The sequence below is a fragment of the Gorilla gorilla genome, chromosome 12, assembly GCF_029281585.2.
Source record: "Gorilla gorilla gorilla isolate KB3781 chromosome 12, NHGRI_mGorGor1-v2.1_pri, whole genome shotgun sequence".
NCBI lineage: Eukaryota > Metazoa > Chordata > Mammalia > Primates > Hominidae > Gorilla > Gorilla gorilla.
In genome coordinates, this window is record NC_073236.2 from 99,603,200 (window position 1) to 99,625,644 (window position 22,445).

General features: G+C 40.4%; 1 protein-coding gene across 22 annotated transcripts in view; it reads left to right on the forward strand.

Annotated features, from left to right (window-relative positions):
* SLC8A1 (solute carrier family 8 member A1) overlaps positions 1 to 22,445 on the forward strand; it is a 414,612-nt gene that overhangs the window by 341,528 nt on the left and 50,639 nt on the right. For 19 of the 22 annotated variants that reach the window (XM_063695921.1, XM_063695923.1, XM_063695920.1 and 16 more), the window contains 3 exons: positions 396 to 464; positions 5,767 to 5,897; positions 9,888 to 9,987. In XM_063695921.1, coding sequence (XP_063551991.1) covers positions 396 to 464; positions 5,767 to 5,897; positions 9,888 to 9,987 — 300 coding nt within the window. The remainder of the gene's footprint in view (positions 1 to 395; positions 465 to 5,766; positions 5,898 to 9,887; positions 9,988 to 22,445) is intronic. The other 3 variants (XM_055377767.2, XM_055377769.2, XM_063695924.1) reach the window with 1 other exon arrangement.

Genomic DNA, 22,445 nt, shown 5'->3' on the forward strand with positions numbered 1-22,445 from the left:
AAGACTGGCTTGCCAACCACGACACCTGCCACTGTACCTTTTGTTGTTCCATGATGCTTCTGGAAGCGGTACCTTGAAGGACCTTGACACATCATTTAAGATACCTGTAGGAATCTGGCTGTACTCACTACCATGGGGCTTGTGGTTTGTTGACACAGTCTTGTTGACTCATGAAATACTCGCTCATCTCTGAGCAGTGATCTCCATCAGTAACCTCCACCAGAGCTCCCTTCTGTGATTTACCTAGGGGTGACCTATGATCATTTAATCCCCAAACTAACGTTGCTTGTGATGTGTGCATCTGGGTGTGATGTTTAGCTTACTAATTCCACAGAGCTCTGATAGCAAATCAATGCAATCCATTCTGCTGATTTTTCTGCCTGTCCTTTTGCTAGGCCAACCTGTCTTCAGGAAGGTTCATGCTAGAGAACATCCGATTCTCTCTACTGTAATCACCATTGCAGGTACTCATTTCATCATGATCCTTGAAAACCACAGCCTCCCAGAGTTCTTTAATGTTAGAGACATTACAGTCATGCATTTTAGCCCCTCTCCTCTCTAAAACATTGCTAAATAATGCTGCAGCTTCTCTGGCAGCCAGTGGTATGGTGGATTACAACAAAACACAAGCATGTGAGGGCAGAAAAGGAGCACTGAGGAGGGACCAGCCCAGCCTGCAGAGAAGACTGATCCCATGGCCTCTCTCTTCTGAGTTTCAATGTATTCCAGATTTCTTGGAAATATTTCTTCTCACGCATCAGTTTTTATCCCAAGTATAATGAAGTTTCTTTATTTTATTTGAGATGGGGATTCTCTCTGTCACTCAAGCTGGAGTGCAATGGTGGAATCAATCACAGCTCACTGCAGCTTCAACCTCCTGAGCCCAAGGGATCCTCACACCTCAGCCTCCTGAGTAGCTAGGACTATAGGTGTGTACCACCATGCCCAGCTACTTTTTGTACTTTTTGTAGAGATGGGGTCTCACCATGTGGCCCAGGCTGGTCTGGAACTCCTGGGCTCAAGCAATCCACCCGCCTCTGCCTCACCAAGTGTTAGGACTACCAGAATGAGTCATGGTGCCCAACCATGAAGTTTCTTTTAAAGCTGAGCTGTATTTCTTCCCAGAGCCTGCCTTTGCTGCCCCCAGGCAACATGATGTTAGCCAGATATGCACAGATGATAGTACATCTGTGGGGTTTCTCCACAGGGGAAATAAATGACATTGATAGGGTGACTAGAGGATTACACAGCTATCCCAGATCTAATATAGGTTTAGAGCCCAAATATAATCTCTAATGATATTTGGGTCTATATCAGTCACTTTAGCCTCCAATCAAAGAGGCCAGCCACATGCTAAAAATTGTCAGGAGAGACCTCTGCTTTCTGACTTGTCAGCATAGTTCTGAGTGGAGGATCAAAATGATCTGGAGCAAATTGTCCCACCACTGGCCTTGTCCGCCTCTCCAAATTCTACATTGTTTGTACAGTTTTAAAATGTGACTACATTGAAGACTCTCAACAGTGTCCCCTGAGGTAGAGATCTTGATAATGAGATGGACCGTATGGGTTGTGTTGTTTTCCCACTCTCAGCACTTCACCTCTTACACTGACTCTGCTTCAAAATACAGCTTGAACCAGAGAGCATTAGAAACAGCTTTCTCAAAATGCTGCTTTCCCCAGATGCCAGGTACCTATTAGCTTTTATTATTTGCTATTGCTTGCAAAATCAATTACTCAGGAGAAGGGAGATTCCCCACTGGTGATTCTATTCCAGGATTGTTTTATGTCCTGTCAATATTGATTTTAACAGTGGCTGTTAATTATGCATTTGATCTTTAAGTTGTTTGGATTGGTTAAGACTATGATGTTATGTAATTTATTCCCAACTTCTCAATAAAATATGGTGAATTTTTAAAGTGTGCATGTGCACTCAGGAGGAGAAAGAGTATATTTTCCATCTGAGAAAACTAAAACCACAGCATGTTATCTCACTCTGCAGAAGTAAAGAAATGAAACTGACCTCAACCATAGTAAAATGATCTGCTTTTGATCCAATGCTCCAAGAGAAAAGGAAAGAAAATAGATGATTAAAATTTTAAAAATGCTGTTAAACCATTTCCGTATTCAACAGAAAGTATCTAAAGACAGAAAACAGTTTTGTTAAAAATTAGACTTGGCTCTCATTTTTGCCAGTCAAAAATCTAGACCATAAATGTGAATTTATCAGTATAACTGTAGAGCAATAATAGAATCTATACAGCTGCCATTTCTCAGTTACATATAAATAAAAGTTTATGATACTTAAGTCAAAACGGCCCTGACCGTTCCATGACCCTGTACCATTGTACTTTGATTTCTCTCTGCCTGGAATGAACTTCCGCATTCCACCACCTCCTATCTATCCTTACCATCACCTTCACCAGGCGGCAATCTTCTATATGTGCTTCAAGGCCAACTTCAAATAGCTCCTCTTTCCTGAAGCTTCCTTCAGGAAAGGAAGGCTTCCTTCCCTGACTCCCTTCAGGCCAACTGAGTTGTTCCCCAACCCTGGTCCCCTAGTCCTTATCATGCCTAGAAGTTGCCCATTGTCTATTCCTGTCCCCATTACATCATGAGTTCCTGGAAAGTAGAGGAGGAAGTGCTGACATGGTATGGAGTACAATGATATGTGCTCAATGAAAAAATGATCCGTTTTTTATGGGTTGAGCACCTAAGAGGCTTTATTAACAGTGAGTTGGAGAGTCACACAGCAAATACTTATTGAGCACCTACTATATTCCATATATTGTAATAGGTGCCAGAGGATACAAGGATGGTTCAAAGCACAATGAAACTTATTGTTCTATCTCAGTGAGTTTATGTGCTGGATATTTATATGTAAAGATAATTTAAAATTTTAAAAACAGTCTATGAAAATGTCCATGGTCTATACACACATTGAATATTAAGGAATTAATATAAGGTTAGAGTGGTAGTTCATAAACCTTCTCACTCATCAACAGGGAGTTATTTCCTGCCAGAAGAGGTGGGGTTTTGAAAGATAAGATTTAACAAAATGAAAATTGTGAAGCTTGTCCAGGTGAATACATAAAGGGATAAAAGTGTGGAATTAAGAAATCTAAGTCCCTTTGAAGCAAGAGAGTAGCAAATGATAGAAACAGTGTGCCTTACTGTTTTTTAGGTTAGTATGAAATAAGTTAACACTATATTTCTTAATTTTTGTCATTCCCATACTGCTTTGGTTGCATACCAACTATACTATTTACTTAATGTAATTTTTAAAATTGCCTCATGTTTATACTTTATTAAGTTTGTTTTTAAAAGAAAACTTTAAGTCACTAACACAGGAAAACTAGTATCGTTTGCCACAAATAGAAAGGAAAATTTAAAAATTTTTACAATAGAAAAAAGTTATTAAATTCTAGCTAGATGATGGCAAGTGCTCTACACCTGAGAACTATTTTGACTACCTATCTTAAAAGGTACAAGTCGAGATATTAGGAACTAGTTACAGACCTAAGAGCACCAAATTAAGCATTTCTTCCTGATCAGAAGGACTGAAGGATTTTTGGAAAAGAAAGAACCTTTTCACTCATTGTATGATTTGACTTCATTTACTTATTCCATGTCCAGTTATTTAATACCATGATCAAAACCAGTTTAATCTCGTGAAATGCTGCACTTAACAATGCTACCACATCACCCCTGTTTTGTAATTTCTCTATTTTTTCTAGGTAGATTGCCTTGAGTCCCATTAAAAGCAGCTTGTCATTTATAAGTAAACTACAAAAAGAAGGCCATAATAAATATTCTCCCCCAATAGCTTCACAGTTTAAATAGATGTCCAAGTTGTAATATTCCTTCCTTCTTCTGAGAAAACCATTCTTGTTCTGTGTAAGTCTTCAACTCACCCATGTTCAGCCAAAGTTTCAAACAAAGATACTAGCATAAACTACTGCTATGAAAACTACTAACAACATTATCCTGGGTTCAAGGATCACAAAGCAGTGGTAATCAAAATTATTAATTTCAGTGCTGGATAAATTGCACTTCATGTATCTCAGCCACCTCTCTTGACTAGACACACATAATTTTGCAAGGACAAATCTTGGAGAACCAGAACTCTTTGCCTTCCCTTGGGTCATAACTTCCCAATCCTACTATAATAAATATTACCACTTTTATAGTTAAAAATAATCTCCTTGCCCCTCTCCTTTGCCTCTGCTAACATTCAGCAGCTTCTGGCCAGTCCAAAATCATTTATTTTTAGTCTTCAACTAATTTATTTGGTTCCCTGTAATCTCTGAGGCTAGGAAAGCAGATTTTAAAATGGGCTTTTAGGATGACACTATAAAATGTATACTAAAGAATTAATCAATCAATATGCTACATTCTGCTTTTGCCTTTTGTTGGTTTTGACCCTTGAAATATTAAATGCTGGCAGTGCCTCTAGCTCATTCACTCCCTGCCCTCACAATGAGCAGCTAGCCTAGGAACCATTCATTCCCTGCAACAGTTGCCAAAGCAACAATGGAGCCACCAAAGCATGGTCCCTCAGCAGAGGGGGAGGCCATGGGTCATTGGAGGTAATGGGAGGTATGGACTTCTACAGAAGCTAATGTTTAAATGCACCAGGCAGGAAGCCGGGACCAAACATCCCTTTTATTGGATGTCTTTTTAGTCAACAGCCCCCTGTTGGAGGCACTTTGTCCAGAGGTCCTAGAAATGAGGCCATCAGGGCTGAGGTCTTTCCATATCAGATACTGTTTCATTGGAGACAATGTTCATTCCACTTAAATCTGAGAAGAAGTAGCTTGTCTTGTTTCAGCATTCTGGGCCTAAAGGATAAGGGTAATTATAGGACCAGTGTTTGCCCTTCTTATATGCATGGCCTTTTCAGTCTGGGATTTATCCTAATGACCTTCACAAAGAGAGAGCCAACTGTGAGCTTCCCCTCATTAATGGGCTCTTGGATCCATTAACATTTCCTCAGCACCCACCGTCCTCTCCTGGACTGTAAGCTACGTGGTGGTTCTAGAAATAATTGTGCTCACATGGTGAGTGAGTATTTTAACTCCCGAAAGGCCTCACCCTCGCCCTCCCTGTTTACTTTAAGATTAACATGGCCAAGGTTTTCCTAACAAATTTTGGCTTTGCACCAGATTAAGCAGCACTGGAGCCCAAGCATCTCACAGAAATATGGAATGGATGTTTTGCTGTTTAACTTGCAATAGGGTCTCTTGGCAAGAGAGAGGCTAAAGTCAGAATTTCCTGTTCCCCATCTCTTTGGGCCTCAGGCATTTTCTGTTGCCCCTAGAAAGTGGAGAGGAAGAGGCCAGACTCCGCCATCTCTGAGGGTCACTCTAGCACTTTCAATTGTGTTTGCCTTTGGTCACGTGCTGAAAGAATGTGTGCAAACAGCCAACTGAGCCAGCGTCACAGGGAATAGCTGCGTGACTCCCTTAACATAGACAATGTACAGGCAGAGTCTTTTCTCAGTGATATGCCCCATACATTACTTTTCCTCAACTGAACTTTTGCATGAGCTTAGATTGTGAGATGTTATAATCACTTGCTGTCACAGTGATATGCTGCCTTACATGCCAAGTGTCTGTCTGGCTCTTCCCTCCAGCATCGTGATCTCACCCAGGGGGCTTTAGTAGGTCATTAGGGCTTCCTTCCTCCTTGGCTTTCTTATGGCAGGATCCAGGGATTTCCAAATTAAAGAGAACACAGTGCTCACTCTCTGATACTTCCGTTTCACAGATGAATATGATGACAAGCAGCCACTGACCAGCAAAGAGGAAGAGGAGAGGCGCATTGCAGAAATGGGGCGCCCCATCCTGGGAGAGCACACCAAGTTGGAAGTGATCATTGAAGAATCCTATGAATTCAAGGTATGCTCACTAACACTGCCCACCAGGAGCCAGGCTCACCTTGGGACAGAAACTGTTCATAGGGTTGGCCAAAGCCTAAGATCCATCTGGAAAGAGTAGTAGATGTAATTTCAGGAACTGGCTTGTGAATTGAAAGCCTTTGGGGCCTAATTGGAATTATAGAGTTAATCAGGAACCAAGGAGTCCTGTAAACCAAACAGCATCAGAACCAGGGCCCAGCAGGAGGCATCTATGACTGCACAAGGTCAGAGGTGCCCCAAAGGGAAGGTTTAATCTGAGGGGCAGCAAGGAAGATGCAAAGGTGAATCCTAAGAGATTGTTATGTGTGGAAGAAACCAAGTTCTATTTGAAAATGCTAATAAATCTGTCAGAGCAAGGCATTCACACTGCTGAAAATTAGGAGGCTTTTGTTTTGGAGGGGGATAGTAATATCTCCCTATGGAACATCCCATTGACAAGCTCTCATTTATATTTAATCATCCTCTTCAGATCCAAGGACATTTTAGTACAGTCAATATACCGAACGTAGAGTGCCTGCAACCGGAGTTTACAGTTGAGCTGATAAAATTGGATTCTCAGTTCTCTAGATGATAAAAGTCATTTTTGCAGAAGTTGAATGTGTGGGCCTTGGGATGGAGCTTAAGACTTTGAAGTGAAATTTCCTGTTGATCCTTAGCCGCTCCCTCTGTCCCTATGTCCCCTCCCATCCCTTCTACCCTACATGGTTCTAGCATCTGGGAAGACCACAGGGGAAGAAACACTTCAGTTCTGCAGTGGGATATGAAAGGTGCATCCCCTCTCTTGCTTTCCAGAATTACAAACCCAGAGCACAGCAGTATTTTACCTGCTTACTTTTCAAAAGCAGACACTGTTCCTGTTTGAAACACCAGAATGAAGGTTTCAAAAGAGAGAATCAGACCACCAATTTAGAAGTTTCAGATTTTATCTGGACTTCTCATAATAGTCCCCTCTTTTCCTTTAGCTGGATCCATTAATTATTTTTAAATTTACTTCACAAATGGAGGTGCCTGATAGGAGACAGGTGGAAAACAAAATGTCTTTGAAATTAAAGTGGAATATTTTAAGATAAAAATGCAATTAAACTTTTTCCTTTAGGCCACTGAGAATCTGTCTGTTAACTCTTCTTTCACACATTTCCATAGGAGGAGGGGGTCAGGGGGTCAACAGTGGAACCAATGCTTTCTAGGCAGACCCCGATCATTAGACCCCAATTGTATGACACAGAACTTGGCTTGTTGCACAACCATGCCTGGAATGTGCACAAGTTCCCTGTAATTCCAGAAGTCGGGGAATCTCAGACTGTCCATTTCTGGTGACCCATCTACTCATCTTTTCTCCATGTGTGTTCAACCTCACTCTTCCTCATTCACCCTCTTTTCATTTGGAATCAGAGAGCTGAGTGCCATTTTCTGTAGCAGAGAGTCTATGGGTTGGTATTCCTGAAGCAAGCTTGCCCCTGCCCTTTGCCTGGGTTCTCCTGGGGAATTGTGTGTTCTCTCCCTTATGGGATAATCTCAGACCTTCCCCTTCCATGCACCCATGACAGGAAGAGCAATCATAGTAAATTACCATAAGAAGCATTAAGTTAAGTAAGGCCGGGCACAGTCTTCCAGGCAGCAAAGCTTTCTTGGGTCCAAACCCCTTTCTGGTAACCACTATAATGATCTGACCATTTGAAAGTGCCCCAAAGTCTCTACATGAAACCAGTTGTTTGGGGGTACTTATCTTTGTAGGATAGCTTCCATAGATTATTTCCAGTCATCTCTTCAAAGTTCATCAGTATAGTTACCATTAAGGCACGTTAGGGGCATGTTTTAGAACTGCCCTTACGTATCAGCCTAGATTTTATATTATTTAAGAAATCTCTTTTACTAGAACATAGGTATTTTAAAGAACTTACTTAGAGCTCCCAGAACTGTACCAGAGACCCAAATCTGGATGGTACCTTTCAATGGCCCACTCTGCTTTACCCACTGAGTTCTTATTTACTATGGTGTGACTGAGGACCTGGTTTTACTAACACCCATTGCTGAGGGTGAGGTTTTCACAAGCCTTTGAAAATCTAGTGCAGTGAAAAACTGATCACCAGCATTTAGGAACCTCCTAGGTAAATACAGACAACAGTGTCCAAGTTCAGGTGTCTGAACTATATCTTTATTCACTCCCATTTTTCCCATAGGTCAAGGAAGGATACATATGCAAATTAAGTTCTAGGAAGAACCCTGGCTATACTATAATCCCCCAGGATTAACATGAACTACAGTTTAAAATCTACCCTGAGTTTTACACATAGAAGTTTAGTTTATCTTAAACATTTGTTCTTTAGCAGCTATTTCTTGAGGAAAGTCTGTGCTCAATGTTAGAGAAGTTTATCTGCTCAATTGTTTATTTCCCAGGTGATGGGATACTCCGTCATGGATTCGGCACAGAGTGCCTCTTTGGAGAGAACTGTCCCAAGTTTCTAATACATTAGGAAAAATTGAGGTCATTTCTTATTACATTCTACAAGGCACTTTGAATTTGTAGCAGTGAGGATGGTCAGAGTACTTGATGAGATGTGGCTGAGCTGAGAAAAGAAAGATGGATGCTGTTCACGTGCTTCAAGTTATGGTGGCCAAGAGCAGTGATGGTTACAGCTGTTATCAGGGGCACCAGCAGTTCTAGACACAAAGCTGGAAGCTGAAAGGTCATCACCCTAAGGACATACAATTCAGTCAAGAATAATGTCACGAATACAGAGTGAGCCAGTTGGAGATGGGCCCTTTCATGCTTATTATCTTCTCAATGTTTCAAGTCTGTTCCAATGACTCTTCTTGAGCAAACATGCTTGATATTATGATTTGGTTTTGGCCTTTAATACAAGCCCTTTAGATAGCATTTTGCTTACTCCCAGTTAGTTGGAAATGTGCTCTCTTAAACCATAGTCAACTCAGGTACATTGCATAAAAAATATACAGATTTCGACCTATGACAAATAATGTGTTTTCTGCCTCTTTGCAATTAGTGGAAATTTGAGGATGCTCTGACAGTAAGTGTGGATGTTTCATAGACTAGTCACTGTGGTAGTTTCTTGGGAAGAGCAGCCTTAGTGTCTTGGAAATGACTTTTCTCCCTGTAGTTGCCATGACTTGCGGTAGTGCTTTCAGTCCATCTGCTTACTTAGTTTTCCCGTGAACGTTTGGCTGCTCCTGTTGTTACATTAACTGAATTTAGAAAGCTAGAGAGTACTGATTGTACAAAACAAGGTGCTTAAAAAGTTCCAAAGAAAAATAAGGGGTATGCAGCACAGTGCCAGTAAAGCAGGGGAGATTTAGGGCAAGGTAAACTGCAACGTGCCCTAAACCATAAGAACTGAACTTTTCTTGTCTTTTTGTGTATTCTTGTTTGCAATAGGAATAGGGTGAGCATGAGATTCTCTAAGAGGCAAGAGGCTGACAAAATAGTACCCAGAGACAAATCCATTTATTGATGACCATGCAGCAGGCAACCTGGAGACTCCATTATCTGGCTACATTTCATTGATAAACAAAAACAAATAGCAATATTTTTTGGTTCCATAATCTGTCACTTCCGGCTATTCGCAGATATGTAGTGCTGAATAGGGCATATGTTAATTCACTTGCAGACGAAACGTTACAGATGAAACCAGCAGAGAAGCAAGTTGGCAAAGCATTCAGGGGGATGGATGGGCTTTTGCAGCATCTGCTATTCTAAACACTGAGGCTATTCTTCATTAGTCAGTGAAGGAGACTTGTATTTGCTACAAAGAAGTTTCCATTTCAGAATGTTTCCAACTAAGGACCATGCTTGTTTGCATAATCATAACAGTGTTTGATGTCAATACTGTTGTTCTGAGCCTAACATCTGCTACCCTTTATATAACTCTGGAGTTTCAAAATCAACAAGGTCTTGGATTTCCTGAGGCCTTAGCAAACCCAGCATTTATATTTTTCTTTTCAACCTTTCTAGAGTACTGTGGACAAACTCATTAAGAAGACAAACCTGGCCCTTGTGGTTGGGACTAACAGCTGGAGAGAACAGTTCATTGAAGCTATCACTGTCAGTGCTGGTGAGTGCCTTTCTCTGCACATTATAAATTAAAATTGCCCAATCTGAGCTGAGTTTTCCTACTGTGGCTACTTGGTCTATGGCAAAGCACCAAAGGGCTTCCATGGCAAAATTAAGGGAGAAATAAGTTTATTTGTTAATGTATGCACATTTTTAAGACTAAATTGACCATCTAGATGAAGCAAATGTCTTCAAACATGACATTTTCCTCCATCTATATTGCATCTTTCTGGAAATAGACAAGATAAATTTAAAGCGTTTTGTGTCTCTAATTCACGAATAGCCAATCACTAGGCTTTGTCTGGAAAATTCCCTGTAAGCAGCACAAAGGTGGCCAAGTCAAGGTCAAGAAAAAAGCAGCAAAATCCTAGGTGGAAAGGGAAGACATTAAGACACTTGACCACAACCATCTGCATCATTTTACACTCTCTTCAACAACATTCAACAAATACATGTTTGCACTGGCTCTAGAGATAGAAATAGAATTACATTCTGTTTCTTCTTGCACAAGCAAAGTACGCAGTTTTATTTAGGAAGTTCCTACAAAATGAAGTGTTTTTCAAACTCACGGAGTCAGAAACATGAGGGAATTAAATACAGAGAGAAGTGTCCTCTTCCTGTATTGTCAAACCCTGTCCATTCTTTGTGTCATTGTATAACGATAGAGGAAAGTCCCTCTTAAAGATTCATGAAAGCAACCCCGTCCTTGGATTTTTTTTTTCCTGTTCTTCTTCTCCATCTACACTGGCTCTCTTTAAAGATCCCTGCAGGCTCATCTTCTACAGTTGCAACGAATTAACAAAGGTAGAGTTTCCTAAATACGTAGTGATTCCCAAGCTGTAAAATTTGGAAACTGCATCACTAGCAGTTGGGCCATGATTTCTACCCCAAATCCCTTTTTCCAGTCTGCCACAGGGTAATTTGACACATCTCCCAAGTGCTGTGAGAAGAGAGGGTAGTAAAAATTTTATGCCTGTTTATTATTAGTGTGTTTATAATCTTGCTTTGGTTTTTTGCAATTGAATATATAGTGGGAATTTATGAACATTAAATGGTGGGTAACTGCTCAGGAGAGTGGATTTGGAATTTGCATATAAGCTCTAATAGAAGGAGGGGTAAACTCCCTTTTATTTCTTATGTTTTTCTATAAATCTAAGCTTAATATATGAGGCATGAGCTATACTCCCTCTTCACAGACACAACTAAGCAGACAAAAATTTCTAGAATAAGAAACTGCTGACGAAGCCAATAGTAGAAAATATTAAAAATGAACAAACTCTTTTATGGGCCTTGACAAATTAGAATTGAAACATTAAAAGCATCCTAAGCCTTATACTGAACCATTTCTAATCATTTCTGTTTTCTTAGCTGCAGGTATATGAGCATTTGTATAACAACCATAAGCTGGCCATCATTCCTTCGTTTTTCTATGTCAATTATTGTTCTTGGTGCAAGGCACATGACAGCGAATGCAACAAATACCCCTGCCCAAGTGGAGCTTACAATCTAATGAAGGATACAGTAAATCAGACAGATACATTAAAATAAAGTATATTTATGATGATAAGTTTGTCATGGAGGAAAGCAAAGCTGTGGAAGGGAACAGGAAATACGTGTAGAGTCTGCAATTTCAGAGAGATGGCCGAGATGACCCCATCAATAGACCTATTAAGGCCAAATTTGCTTTTCTAGCAGTGGAGTGGTTTACGTTGGTTCATTCACATAGTTTTATGACTCTCAAGAACAAGGAAACATTTTATGACCAGTCTATGGCAATAGAAAAGGGCAGCTTTCAACAGTGAATGGGATTATGCTGCCAACAAGGCCAGTGTCATGTATTTGATTCTGGTGAGAATAGGTATACAGAGAAACAACTATAAAGATGTTAATACTGCCTTACTTAAAAGAGGTGGATTTTCACTTGCAAACACTTTCATATGTTGTGTTTAATATTATAATTATCGTTATCTTACTGAGGAAGAATCTGAGTCTGAGAGAGGCAACATGTCTTTAGAACAGACCTTAGATCCTATATCTAATGAAGACTGGTCCAGTGTGCTATCTACTGCCCTTTAGAAGAAGGAAATTCCAAAATGAGGAAAATTGCTCCCTACTCTCACAGAGAGACTGGCCGCGTCACATTACCTGCGGCCATGGTGTCATCATTTCATGATGGAACTAACTCCTGCCTAGAGCTTTTGAAGAATTGTTAATAACTGAGATATGAAACCTCTCAAGTCTTCTTGTCGTAAAATATATTGTGCTTTATGTTTCTAAATGACTGCTTGGAAATAAGGCACAATTGCTTAGAAATTCGCAGGCTGCTGGGTAAATCGACCTTATTTACAATTTTGAGAAACAACATATGAGAAAATCAAACCCATGTTTTAAAAGCACCAAATTATACGCAATTACATGAAGGGCAGTTTCAAAAGTTGAGTATTTGTGTTTATGATTAAATTTAACTGTCTAAAGAATGTCAGTATTCTTAGGCTGTTACACAGGCAATAAAATTTGTAAAGCAGCATTTATTGAAGTCAGACTTTCATTGGATTTTAAAATTTCATGGCTAAATAGTTGAGAGTCAGTACAATTTGCCTTATTACAAATATTAAATTGCTTTTAAAGGGCTCTACTGAGAGGTTTCTTTGCTATGCAATTTTCTGTGCAAAATTAACTCGATATATCTCGCTAAACAAAAATAATAATTTTGTAAATAGGGATTTGCTTTTCTTTCTCAGTAACTGTATTCAAACTGGTTTCAAAGTCAACCCTGTGGCAAGCTTCTTGTCCCTCTGCTTTTTCTGAATTTCGTAGCTCAGTACTTGGGCCTCCTGTGACCATAATGATTCTGCAAACCCAGTTCTTTTAATTCCATATTTGAAGAGTTAAAGGATTTATGAGAATCCAGAGATTAGGAAGGGATTAAGCAGTTACATCCTGGCAGTTCTCCTTCTGTTTCTTCCTGGGTTGAACACTAGGAACAGTGGGTTCTGCAGTTCAATCGCTGTCAAAACTTGCAAGGCAAGTCCAGTACCACGAGGTGCTGTTAAGGTGTGCCAGCATATGCCCTTCTCCATGAAGCCAGCATTCACTGTCCAGTTTGAGTTTTTCCCAAATCTCTCTCCTTCTACCAGGGCAGAATGGTGAGTCGACTCTAAAAAATCATGTGCCAGCTGAGGTATCAAGGGAAACAAGTGTGTCAGAGAAGAGGGCAAACATTAGCTGGATAAAGGGAACCAGGATGCCAGTGCCAGTTCCACAACCACCATATTGTTCTTCACAACAGCTTTGGGCAGAGGCGAGGCAAAGGAGAGAATGATTGCAAGGCTGGCTTTGGAGACAGGCGTGGGTTTGTGTCCCTGCCTTCCAAAACCTCCCTGGGTGACTCCAGGAAGATTACTACACCTCAAGATCTCAGTTTGCTCACACCTCACAATCTCAGTTTGCTCATATGTAAAGTAGAGATAACTGCTTTAGTCACAGAGCTGCCATAAGAATTAATTTAAACCGTGTGCATTTTCACAAAGGCCATCTGTACATGAAAATACCAAAGTTGGTTGGTTGGGAGGCAATTCTATTATAGAACCTATAATAAAATATGATCAAATTTTGTGCAAATGCAGTTAATTCAATTTAATTCATAAAATAGCTATGGGACTAAAAACACACTGGTTAACTTCTTTCTTTCATGGTATCATGCATACCATTTTATAAATAAGAACACTGAGGTTTGGAAAAACAATGTAACTACTTGCTCAAGAAGCAAAACTGTTAAGGGGCAGTACCAGGCAACAAATCAGCCCAACAGTCTCTCCAGCATGAAGGGTGCACTTGCTTGCTGTGCATGAGGCCTGAGTGAACACACATGTAGAACACATGTATACACAGGTACACAGAGACATGCATGCATTGTGCGAACACAGACACACACATACAAATCAGGTATGCTCGTACACAGAGGCATACACACATACAAAGACAAAGATACACAAAACGTGCATACATAGACATGCACATTATATAGTAGATATTTGTTTGGATATTGGAGCTGCAGCTTGAAATAGAAATGTTTTTTTTTTCCTTAATATTTGTTAGGTCTCCTTATAGTCCAGTGCACAAGTTCCTTGGGGAGGATGCCAGTCAATTCCCTGAAGAACAAAGGGAAGAATTTGTTTTCCTAGGTGCACCCATAGGCTTCTCCTGCCTAGTAATTTGTGACGTTCTTTGAAGTCAACACACTCCTCCCTCTTTTACCTAATGTTAAATATCCAGCATTAAAGAGTTTCCTGAAATTGCTTTACTTTTGACATATCTATTTGCATATCAGACATAGTATGTATTGGCATCTTTATAATGAAAGAATACTCAAGTGACTCAAAAAAAAAAAAAAAAACTCCAGCAGTTTTGGTTCTGTCTCTTACCAACTGTATAATCTTGGCAAAGAATTTAACACTTCTGATTTTTGGTTCCATCATCAGGAAAAGGAGAGAGTTGGACTAGGCTAGCTCTAAGATACCATCCAATATCGAAACATGGGAGCTCTGTCGATGGCCATTATAGTCCTACAGTAGCCCTGATAGGGATTTTGCTTCATGGCCCGTTGGATTTTGACAATGGAAAAGCATATCTTGCCCATCCTCTGGCTTGCCTAAACTAAATATTCAGCACAATAGCAGGCATACACTTCACTTCTGTTCTTCTAGAAGGAAGGGGATTAGAGGAGAGTTGAAGTTTAGCCTCAAAGAAAGCCACGTGAGATGATGATTCAGAAGTGCCTATCTTCCTGTTACATAATTGGATCTCGGGAATGCCAGTGGAATCTTCTACAGTACAAGGGAAGACATTCTACATGAGGCCCAGCTGGTGCATGCTGCTGACCTGTCCACACTCACTACACTTCACAGCAAATTAAAGTGACCCAGTTCCAGCTAAATAAATAAGTAGAGGGCATGTCACCTTAGCCCACCAGTCCAATATGGATACTAGTTCAGTTTAAAGGATGCTTCTGTCATCAGTCCATCCATGCGTGCTTTGTGGATTAATATCCTCAATTATTTAATATAAAATACTGTCAACTCAGTGGTCCCCTGGACGATAATTCACTTGACTGTCAGCCTGAAGGCTAATCTACTCTAAAAGTCTTAATAAAAATGGTACCTCAAATGAGTTTCAAGGGATTGCCATGAAATCTGGTCTAAGCAGGAGACTTTCCAGCATCTCGTCTGTTATTGAACATCATTACTATGGGGAAATTGTCATTACTTAACCCTTGTGATAGCCTTAGGTCATCTGAAAATCCAATTTAAGCAGTTAAAAATTCTGCTAGGGCCAGGCACAGTGGCTCATGCCTGTAATCCCAGCACTTTGGGAGGCCAAGGCAGGTGGATCACGAGGTCAGGAGATGGAGACCATCCTGGCTAACACGATGAAACCACCTCTCTACTAAAAGTACAAAAAAATTAGCCAGGCGTGGTGGCGGGCGCCTGTAGTCCCAGCTACTAGGAAGGCTGAGGCAGGAGAATGGCGTGAACCCGGGAGGCAGAGCTTGCAGTGAGCAGAGATCTTACCACTGCACTCCAGCCTGGGTGACAGAGCGAGACTCCGTCTCAAAAAAAAATAATAATAATTCTGCTGTGTCAGATTTGACATAGCCTCAGTGTGTCTAGAAGACAACCAAAAAAAGGAGGAGGGTGTTACCAGTGGGATTTCTCATTTTTCCCTTTTTCTTATTTGCTATCAACATTCATAATTTTCCTTTGTCTAAAATCATATGTTGACTGAGGTTCATCAAGAAGGATGCTAGTCTCATGAGAAAAAGTAGGTAGAACTGTCTTAAGAAAGTTTCTCACTTGAGCCAAGGCGTTCAAAACCAGCCTATGCAACATAGTGAAACCCCATCTCTACAAAAAAATAAAAAATTAGACGGGTGTGATAGTGCATGCCTGTAGTCTCAGCTACTCAGGAGGCTGAGGCAGTAGGATCACCTGAGCCCAGGAGTTCAAGGCTGCAGTGAGCTGTGATTGCACCACTAGACTGCCTAGGCTACAGAGTAAGACCCTAACTCCAAAAACAAAAAAGAAAAGTTTGTCAAAGACATATGAGTGTGAAATTGTGGCCCACTTTGACTGGGCGCAGTGGCTCACGCCTGTAATCCCAACACTTTGGGAGTCTGAGGCAGGCGGATCATGAGGTCAGAAGATCGAGACCATCCTGGCTAACACAGTGAAACCCCATCTCTACTAAAAATACAAAAAAAAGAAAAAAAATTAGCCGGGCGTGGTGGCAGGTGCCTGTAATCCCAACTACTCGGGAAGCTGAGGCGGGAGAATGCCATGAACCCGGGAGGCAGAGCTTGCAGTGAGCCGAGATCTCACCACTGCACTCCAGCCTGGGTGACAGAGCGAGACTCCGTCTCAAAAAAAAAAAAAAAAAAAAAGAATAAATAAAAATAAATTAAAAATTGTGGCCCACTTTTTGTTTAATGTTACCATTTGGCTTCTGTGACGTGGCTGGTACTTTGTAGGCATTATTTCTGTTCTTCACCTATATTTTGAGCTATGTCATTTTTCCCAAAGTTTACAACTATGGATCCCGAGGCCCAGAGTGGTTACGTAACTTGTGTAGGGTCACACAACTAGCAAGTGATTAGTTGGAATATGAAACCCCATCATTGTGGGTCTAATTCCAGTAGGCTTTCAGCTCAATCCTAGGTGTTCCTCCTACAACTTTAGTTTAGGTTTCAAGTGCTCACATTTCAGATGAGTTAATTCAGGACAAAAGGGATGAAGTTAACAAGTCTTTTAATCTCAGTTACACATGGGGAAGGTAAGGGTTTGGTAATGAGTGTGCAAGCCTGGGACAGAAGTGCAGAAGGACCAGGAAGAACAGAATCAGTCCTAGAAAGTAGGCAGGATCAGTTACTGGATTTCCTAGAAAGTCCAGACTAAATCCCATCATAAGGAACGCAGAGGGACTTCCAAATTGTTTTTGTGGTGTAGGAATTGTATTTATATCTGGAGCTAGAAATTGTGTCAGGTCTTATGAAACAAAATGGAATCAATGCCCAGCCTTTTCTCCAAGCTCCTGCTCTTTCTCTGTGATATTATTAGTTATCTAGGTAGGTAGGTTGTTTCAGGCTTGGAATCACTGGCATGCTTGAAAAAGATAGGAACAAAGGTCAAATAGTAATTATTTGAAACCAACAGGAGATATGAGCAACACTGCTGCCATCCAACTTAGCTCTTATTCCTTGTTTCAGTGTAGAGTTAAAAGATTCCCATTCTCTGTGATACAGAGTACATATAACATGGATGACAAATAAAGTGTTTAAATTCTTTATCTGTTGGAATCTTTGGCTTCTCTAGATACTTGAGTTCAATGGTCAAAAAGCCACCAATTAGTTATGGGGCTCTGGACAAGACCTCTAACCTCCCCTGTGAGTTAATAGGATTAGAAGAGATGACTTTGTGAGTTGTCTTTAGGACATGGAAATACTAAAGGGTCTCTTAAAGACCCTTCATTTTCATAAATAAAATGCCAACTTACTTTCCATGTAACTGCTATTTGAAATTTAGAGTTCTAAATTATCACACAAATTACTACTAATTTTACTTCACAGGTATCTTTAAATTATCCAATCCATCCTTGTAAGTGATAATTTTTTTAAAACGTAAGCTAGTTCATTACATTTAGGACATTTTCTTGGTTTGAAATGTACTGACAAAATTGAATTTGGAAATTTGAAATCTCAGTTATAGTCTCTCTTCTATTTTTTTAAAAAAGATGGGGTCTCCTCCATTGCCCAGGCTGGACTGCAGTGGCACATCATAGTGGCATGTCATAGCTCACTGTACCCTTGAACTCCTGGGCTCAAGTGATCCTCCAGTGTCACCCTCCTGAGTAGCTGGGACTACAGGCAGGCACCACCATGCCTGGCTTCTATTTAATTATTACACATCCAGGTCTTGCTGAGTGTCCCACCCAAGCTGCCACCCTGCTTTTCTTGGTAGACCCATCTTATTCAAAACTGCAGAGGAGGTCAGGTGCAGTGGCTCACACTTGTAATCCCAGCACTTTGGGAGGCTGAGGCTGGTGGATCACTTGAGGCCAGGAGTTCGAGACCAGCCTGGTCAACACGGCAAAACCCTGTCTCTACTAAAAATACAAAAAAAAAAAAAAATTAGCTAGGCGTAGTGGTGCACACCTGAAATCCCAGCTGCTAGGGAGGCTGAAGCACAAGAATCACTTGAACCTGGAAGGCAGAGGCTGCAGTGAGCCGAAATCATGCCACTGCACTCTAGCCTGGGCAACGGAGCAAGACTCTGTCTCAAAACAAAAAACCGCAGAGGTAGTATCCAAACTACAAGTCTCATGCCTGTTCTTCTGCCTCACATTAACTCTATTTATATGTTGTTTTACTATGTTGGAGGTTTTTCTAACCTGTATTCATTGCACATAAACAACTATATATTGGAAGGTTGTTTGCTGCACCAGAATTTATGTAAGAGAGTGATACAAAAGATTCAAGTACCTTTCAAGAAATACATGCTTTCTGTGCATGTCGTGCCCCCAGTAAAGAATTTCCTTTTTATTAATAAAAAGAAAGAAATTTAGGGCTCTAACTTTAATCAAGATGCAATACCTACCTTAGAATACATGTTAAAGTGTGTAATTACACTGACTTCACAATATGTCACTTAAGACATTTGGTGCTTAAAATACACTGTTTAATGGTCACATTAAGTGAATTCAATAGCTATTCATCCTTGATGAGAATTGGATATCACAAAGTAAATCTTAAAGTTCTTATCAGAGCCTCTTTTAAAACTGCCCTCATTGGAGTTTAACTTATCTGTAATTTTAATTTTTATCTTTAATGTATGACATTTGAAAACTAGTACTTTATCTTTTATAAAACCTCACAATGCCACTCACTAAACTTTAAAGAAAACATGATGAATTCCTAATCTAAAGAGAAGCTTTTTTCCCTAGAAAATTAATTTTTGTCACCTTGCAACTGGAAGATCATAACTATATAATTCAATGGTTTCTAAATTGCTTTGGCCATTGGAAAGCACAGTCTTTTTTTAATCTACGTGTTCAAAATTCAGTCAACTCAGGTGACTAAAAGCATCCTTTATTTCTGCTTTAGACATTTTTGTCCTATTTTTGTCTTAAAATATCTTATGCTCTATTAATAGGAACAGATCTGCTCAAGTCCTCTTAGAAGTAGGAAGAATCTAAATTAAAAAAAAACAACAACAACCGCAAATCTGCCCTGTTCATCGCTATTTCTCTAACACCTAAGACAGTGCTTGGGCATTAAGACAGCGCTTGGCAATGCTAAGTCTTTCTTTTATAAAGAATGAATACATTTATTTGTGAATTAAAGTTTTCCAATCCATATATAACTGGATTAAAAGACATCATCGTACTGTGTCTGATCTAGAAAACAATCTATATAAATACATACACACACACACACGCCATACACACGCCATGTTTCAAAAGGAGTTTGAGACATTTGTTTTCTCTATGTCAAACTTCGTATCACTTGACATGGAGATGTGAACTTTCACATATTTGTACACATAAGATATATTTATCTGTGTATGTGCAAATTGGACATGCAAATATAAAATGACATTTTCTGTCAATGTTCTTAAGTATTCTTAGTAAAATTTCACTGTTATGTAGCTGATAATTATGATCCTAAGAGGAAAAGCAGAGGACATGACTAAGAAGAAAGATAGAGTAAGTTCCAGAGATAAACTATTTATGGGAGATATTCTAGGGACATACTAGTAGGTGAGCAAAGCAAATTTAGGATATCTGTTGATCTAAAAATGCAGCAGTAGCAGGAGAAAATGTTGAATCAGGTAGCTACAGTTTCCACTTCCAGAACAAGGCAGGCCAGAAACACAGGTGGAAGTACGAGAGGGTGGGAGAAAAAAAGCAATTATTTTCTGGCCTCTGGATATGCTTTAGCTGATGTTTCTGAAAAGAATATTGGCTCATTGGGCTGTTCTTCTCTTAAATTGTGTATTATAAAATTTTGAGGAAAACACCGTATTGAAGGGCTCTAGAATGATTCAGCACTCTTATTTGTAAGCCCGAAGTCGTGTCTCTAATGCAGTTTTGTCTGCGGTGGCAGCAGCTCTGCTCTGCAAACGATGTGCCATCACTGGGTCCAAGAGCTCTTTTGTTGGCATGGGCTGCTGCAATGTGAATACAGTTTTAGTTGTTGCTTGCAAATCAATGTGTGAGGCATGAGGGGACTTTTCATCCCCAGTCGGGAGCCTTTGTATGCTGTTTTCAGTAGGGGAAACATTGCAGCCTAACCCAAAGAAGTGGAAGGAGGAGAAACCATAGCCACCCTCCACCACACACAAACACTCTCCATAGGCAGAGAGGAGCCACATAAAAGTGACTGGCAGCATTACTTCTTGCTATTCACAGCCTGCTCTCTTGATAAAGACCTTGTCTTTCCAACTCCTGCAATGAAAAGCCACTCGCGTGAACCAACCTTGGCACATATATCCCACCGCATGCTTCTCCCTTGCCTTGCCTTTGCCTGGTCAGATCTGGCTGGGTGTTGTGTCTTATGGCCTGTTAGATAGAGCATCTTAGAATCCTGGCCCCGAGCTGGAAAGGAGCAGTGATTCTAACCTTCCCTTGCCTTTTTTTTTTTTTTTTTTTTTTTTTTTTTTTTTTTTTACGAATAAGAACCTGAGAACAGAGAGAGGGAGTCTCCTCCAAGATCACAGAGAGACTGTTTTAGAACCCAAGGCTCCTGCTGCACCATAAAGCATTGCTCATTTTTCTTCTGGAGTTGTAGAACCAACGCCTTAACCATCAGATACTCCATGTCTGCCCTCTGATGTTACCTACTGACCAGTGGGCTTCTTGGTGATGTGATGCCTTAGGATTAGACAAAGCAAAGATTGAAGCTTTCCTGACCAACACCTTAGCAGCACTGAGTGACCAAATGGTCTCCCAATTGGTGAATTGTTTTATATCCACATAAGCCCCACAGCAGCCTCGTGCAGTAGCTACTCATGAACCCATTTACAAGAAATGGAGAAACTGAAGTTGGGATTCCCACCCTGACCTACAAGTTCTGATTCCCAAGTCAATCCTCTTTCCATCTTGTCACACTTGCCTCCCAAAGCTTAATGCCAGTAGGACACAGGCACATTTCTGTTCTCTACACAGTTGTGCATGAGATATTTTCTCTGCATGGAATACTTTCCCTCCATATCCAATTATTTCTCCTCGCTAAAGTCTTAGCTCACATGTCAACTGCTCAGAGAGGTTTCTCGGCCTCCCAGTCACCAGACTTCATTATATTCATAACTCATATCAGTATCTGAAATTATTATATATTATATTTGTTATTTGTTTACTTTGATTACTATCTCCCCTTGCCAGAATGGAAATTCTATGAGATCAGGGATCTTATTTTTCTGCATTTGCAACGCCTAGAACTGTGCCTGACACATAAGTTAACAATAAATACTTACTAAAGAAATGAGTGGCACTAATAAAGTCAGTCTTCCAACCATCCCATTCCCTTTGAAGATTTCCTAGAGCTCCAGGTTAGGGGTTCAGCCTGGGCTTGAGGTGCAAAACAGTGACCCAAAATATTTTAGAGTTCAAACCTACAGACTTAATAGAATATGCACCAGGCCTTGACCAAATAAAAAACATGGGCCACTGACTTATTGACAATAGGAGGGAAAGAGAGATTTTCCAGATGGTTGATATTGAAGAAAAACATCACAACATCATGATGCATGGTTACTATTTATGAGAGACAAGAAAGCCATGGCAGACAGACAAACAAGATTGTCAGCACCCACCTTAGCCTACTTACCCTCTAATAGAAGTGTTCAGGAGCAGTGAGGGAAGGAGATGCTCCATCTGAATTCCACCAATCAGCTAATTTCCCTCAAGCCAAAACTAAGTTTACTATATGTAAGCATGTAACTTCTCTTAAAAATCTTGTTTATACCTTTCCAATAGCACAAAAGAGAAAGTTGGTTTTGACTGTGCCCATTTTCCAGAAGGAGAAACTGAGGCACACAGGATCTGTGAGGTGGCCAAGAGCAAGTAAATCATGGGACCTTATGGTCAGTGGAGGGCCCTGTTTACTGAGATCTCATTAAAAAATCACAACAGAAAGAAGGAAAGAGGAACAGGCAGATGAGGGGTGCCTTGAGCAACTGCCATCACTTTGTATTGTGCAAACCGAGGCCATGATTAGACCATTACTCAATTTGCATCACCACTTTGCTCAAACGTCAACTTTCAAACCCTATGTTCAGAACAGAGTCCATTCAGGAGATCCTGAGATCAGGAAAAGAGTTATGAGAGTGTTATTGTCATTGCTGTAGAGCCAGCGTCCTTTCCATTTGCTGCCCAGAGAGACGGATGTTTGCCACCAAAATGAGGAGA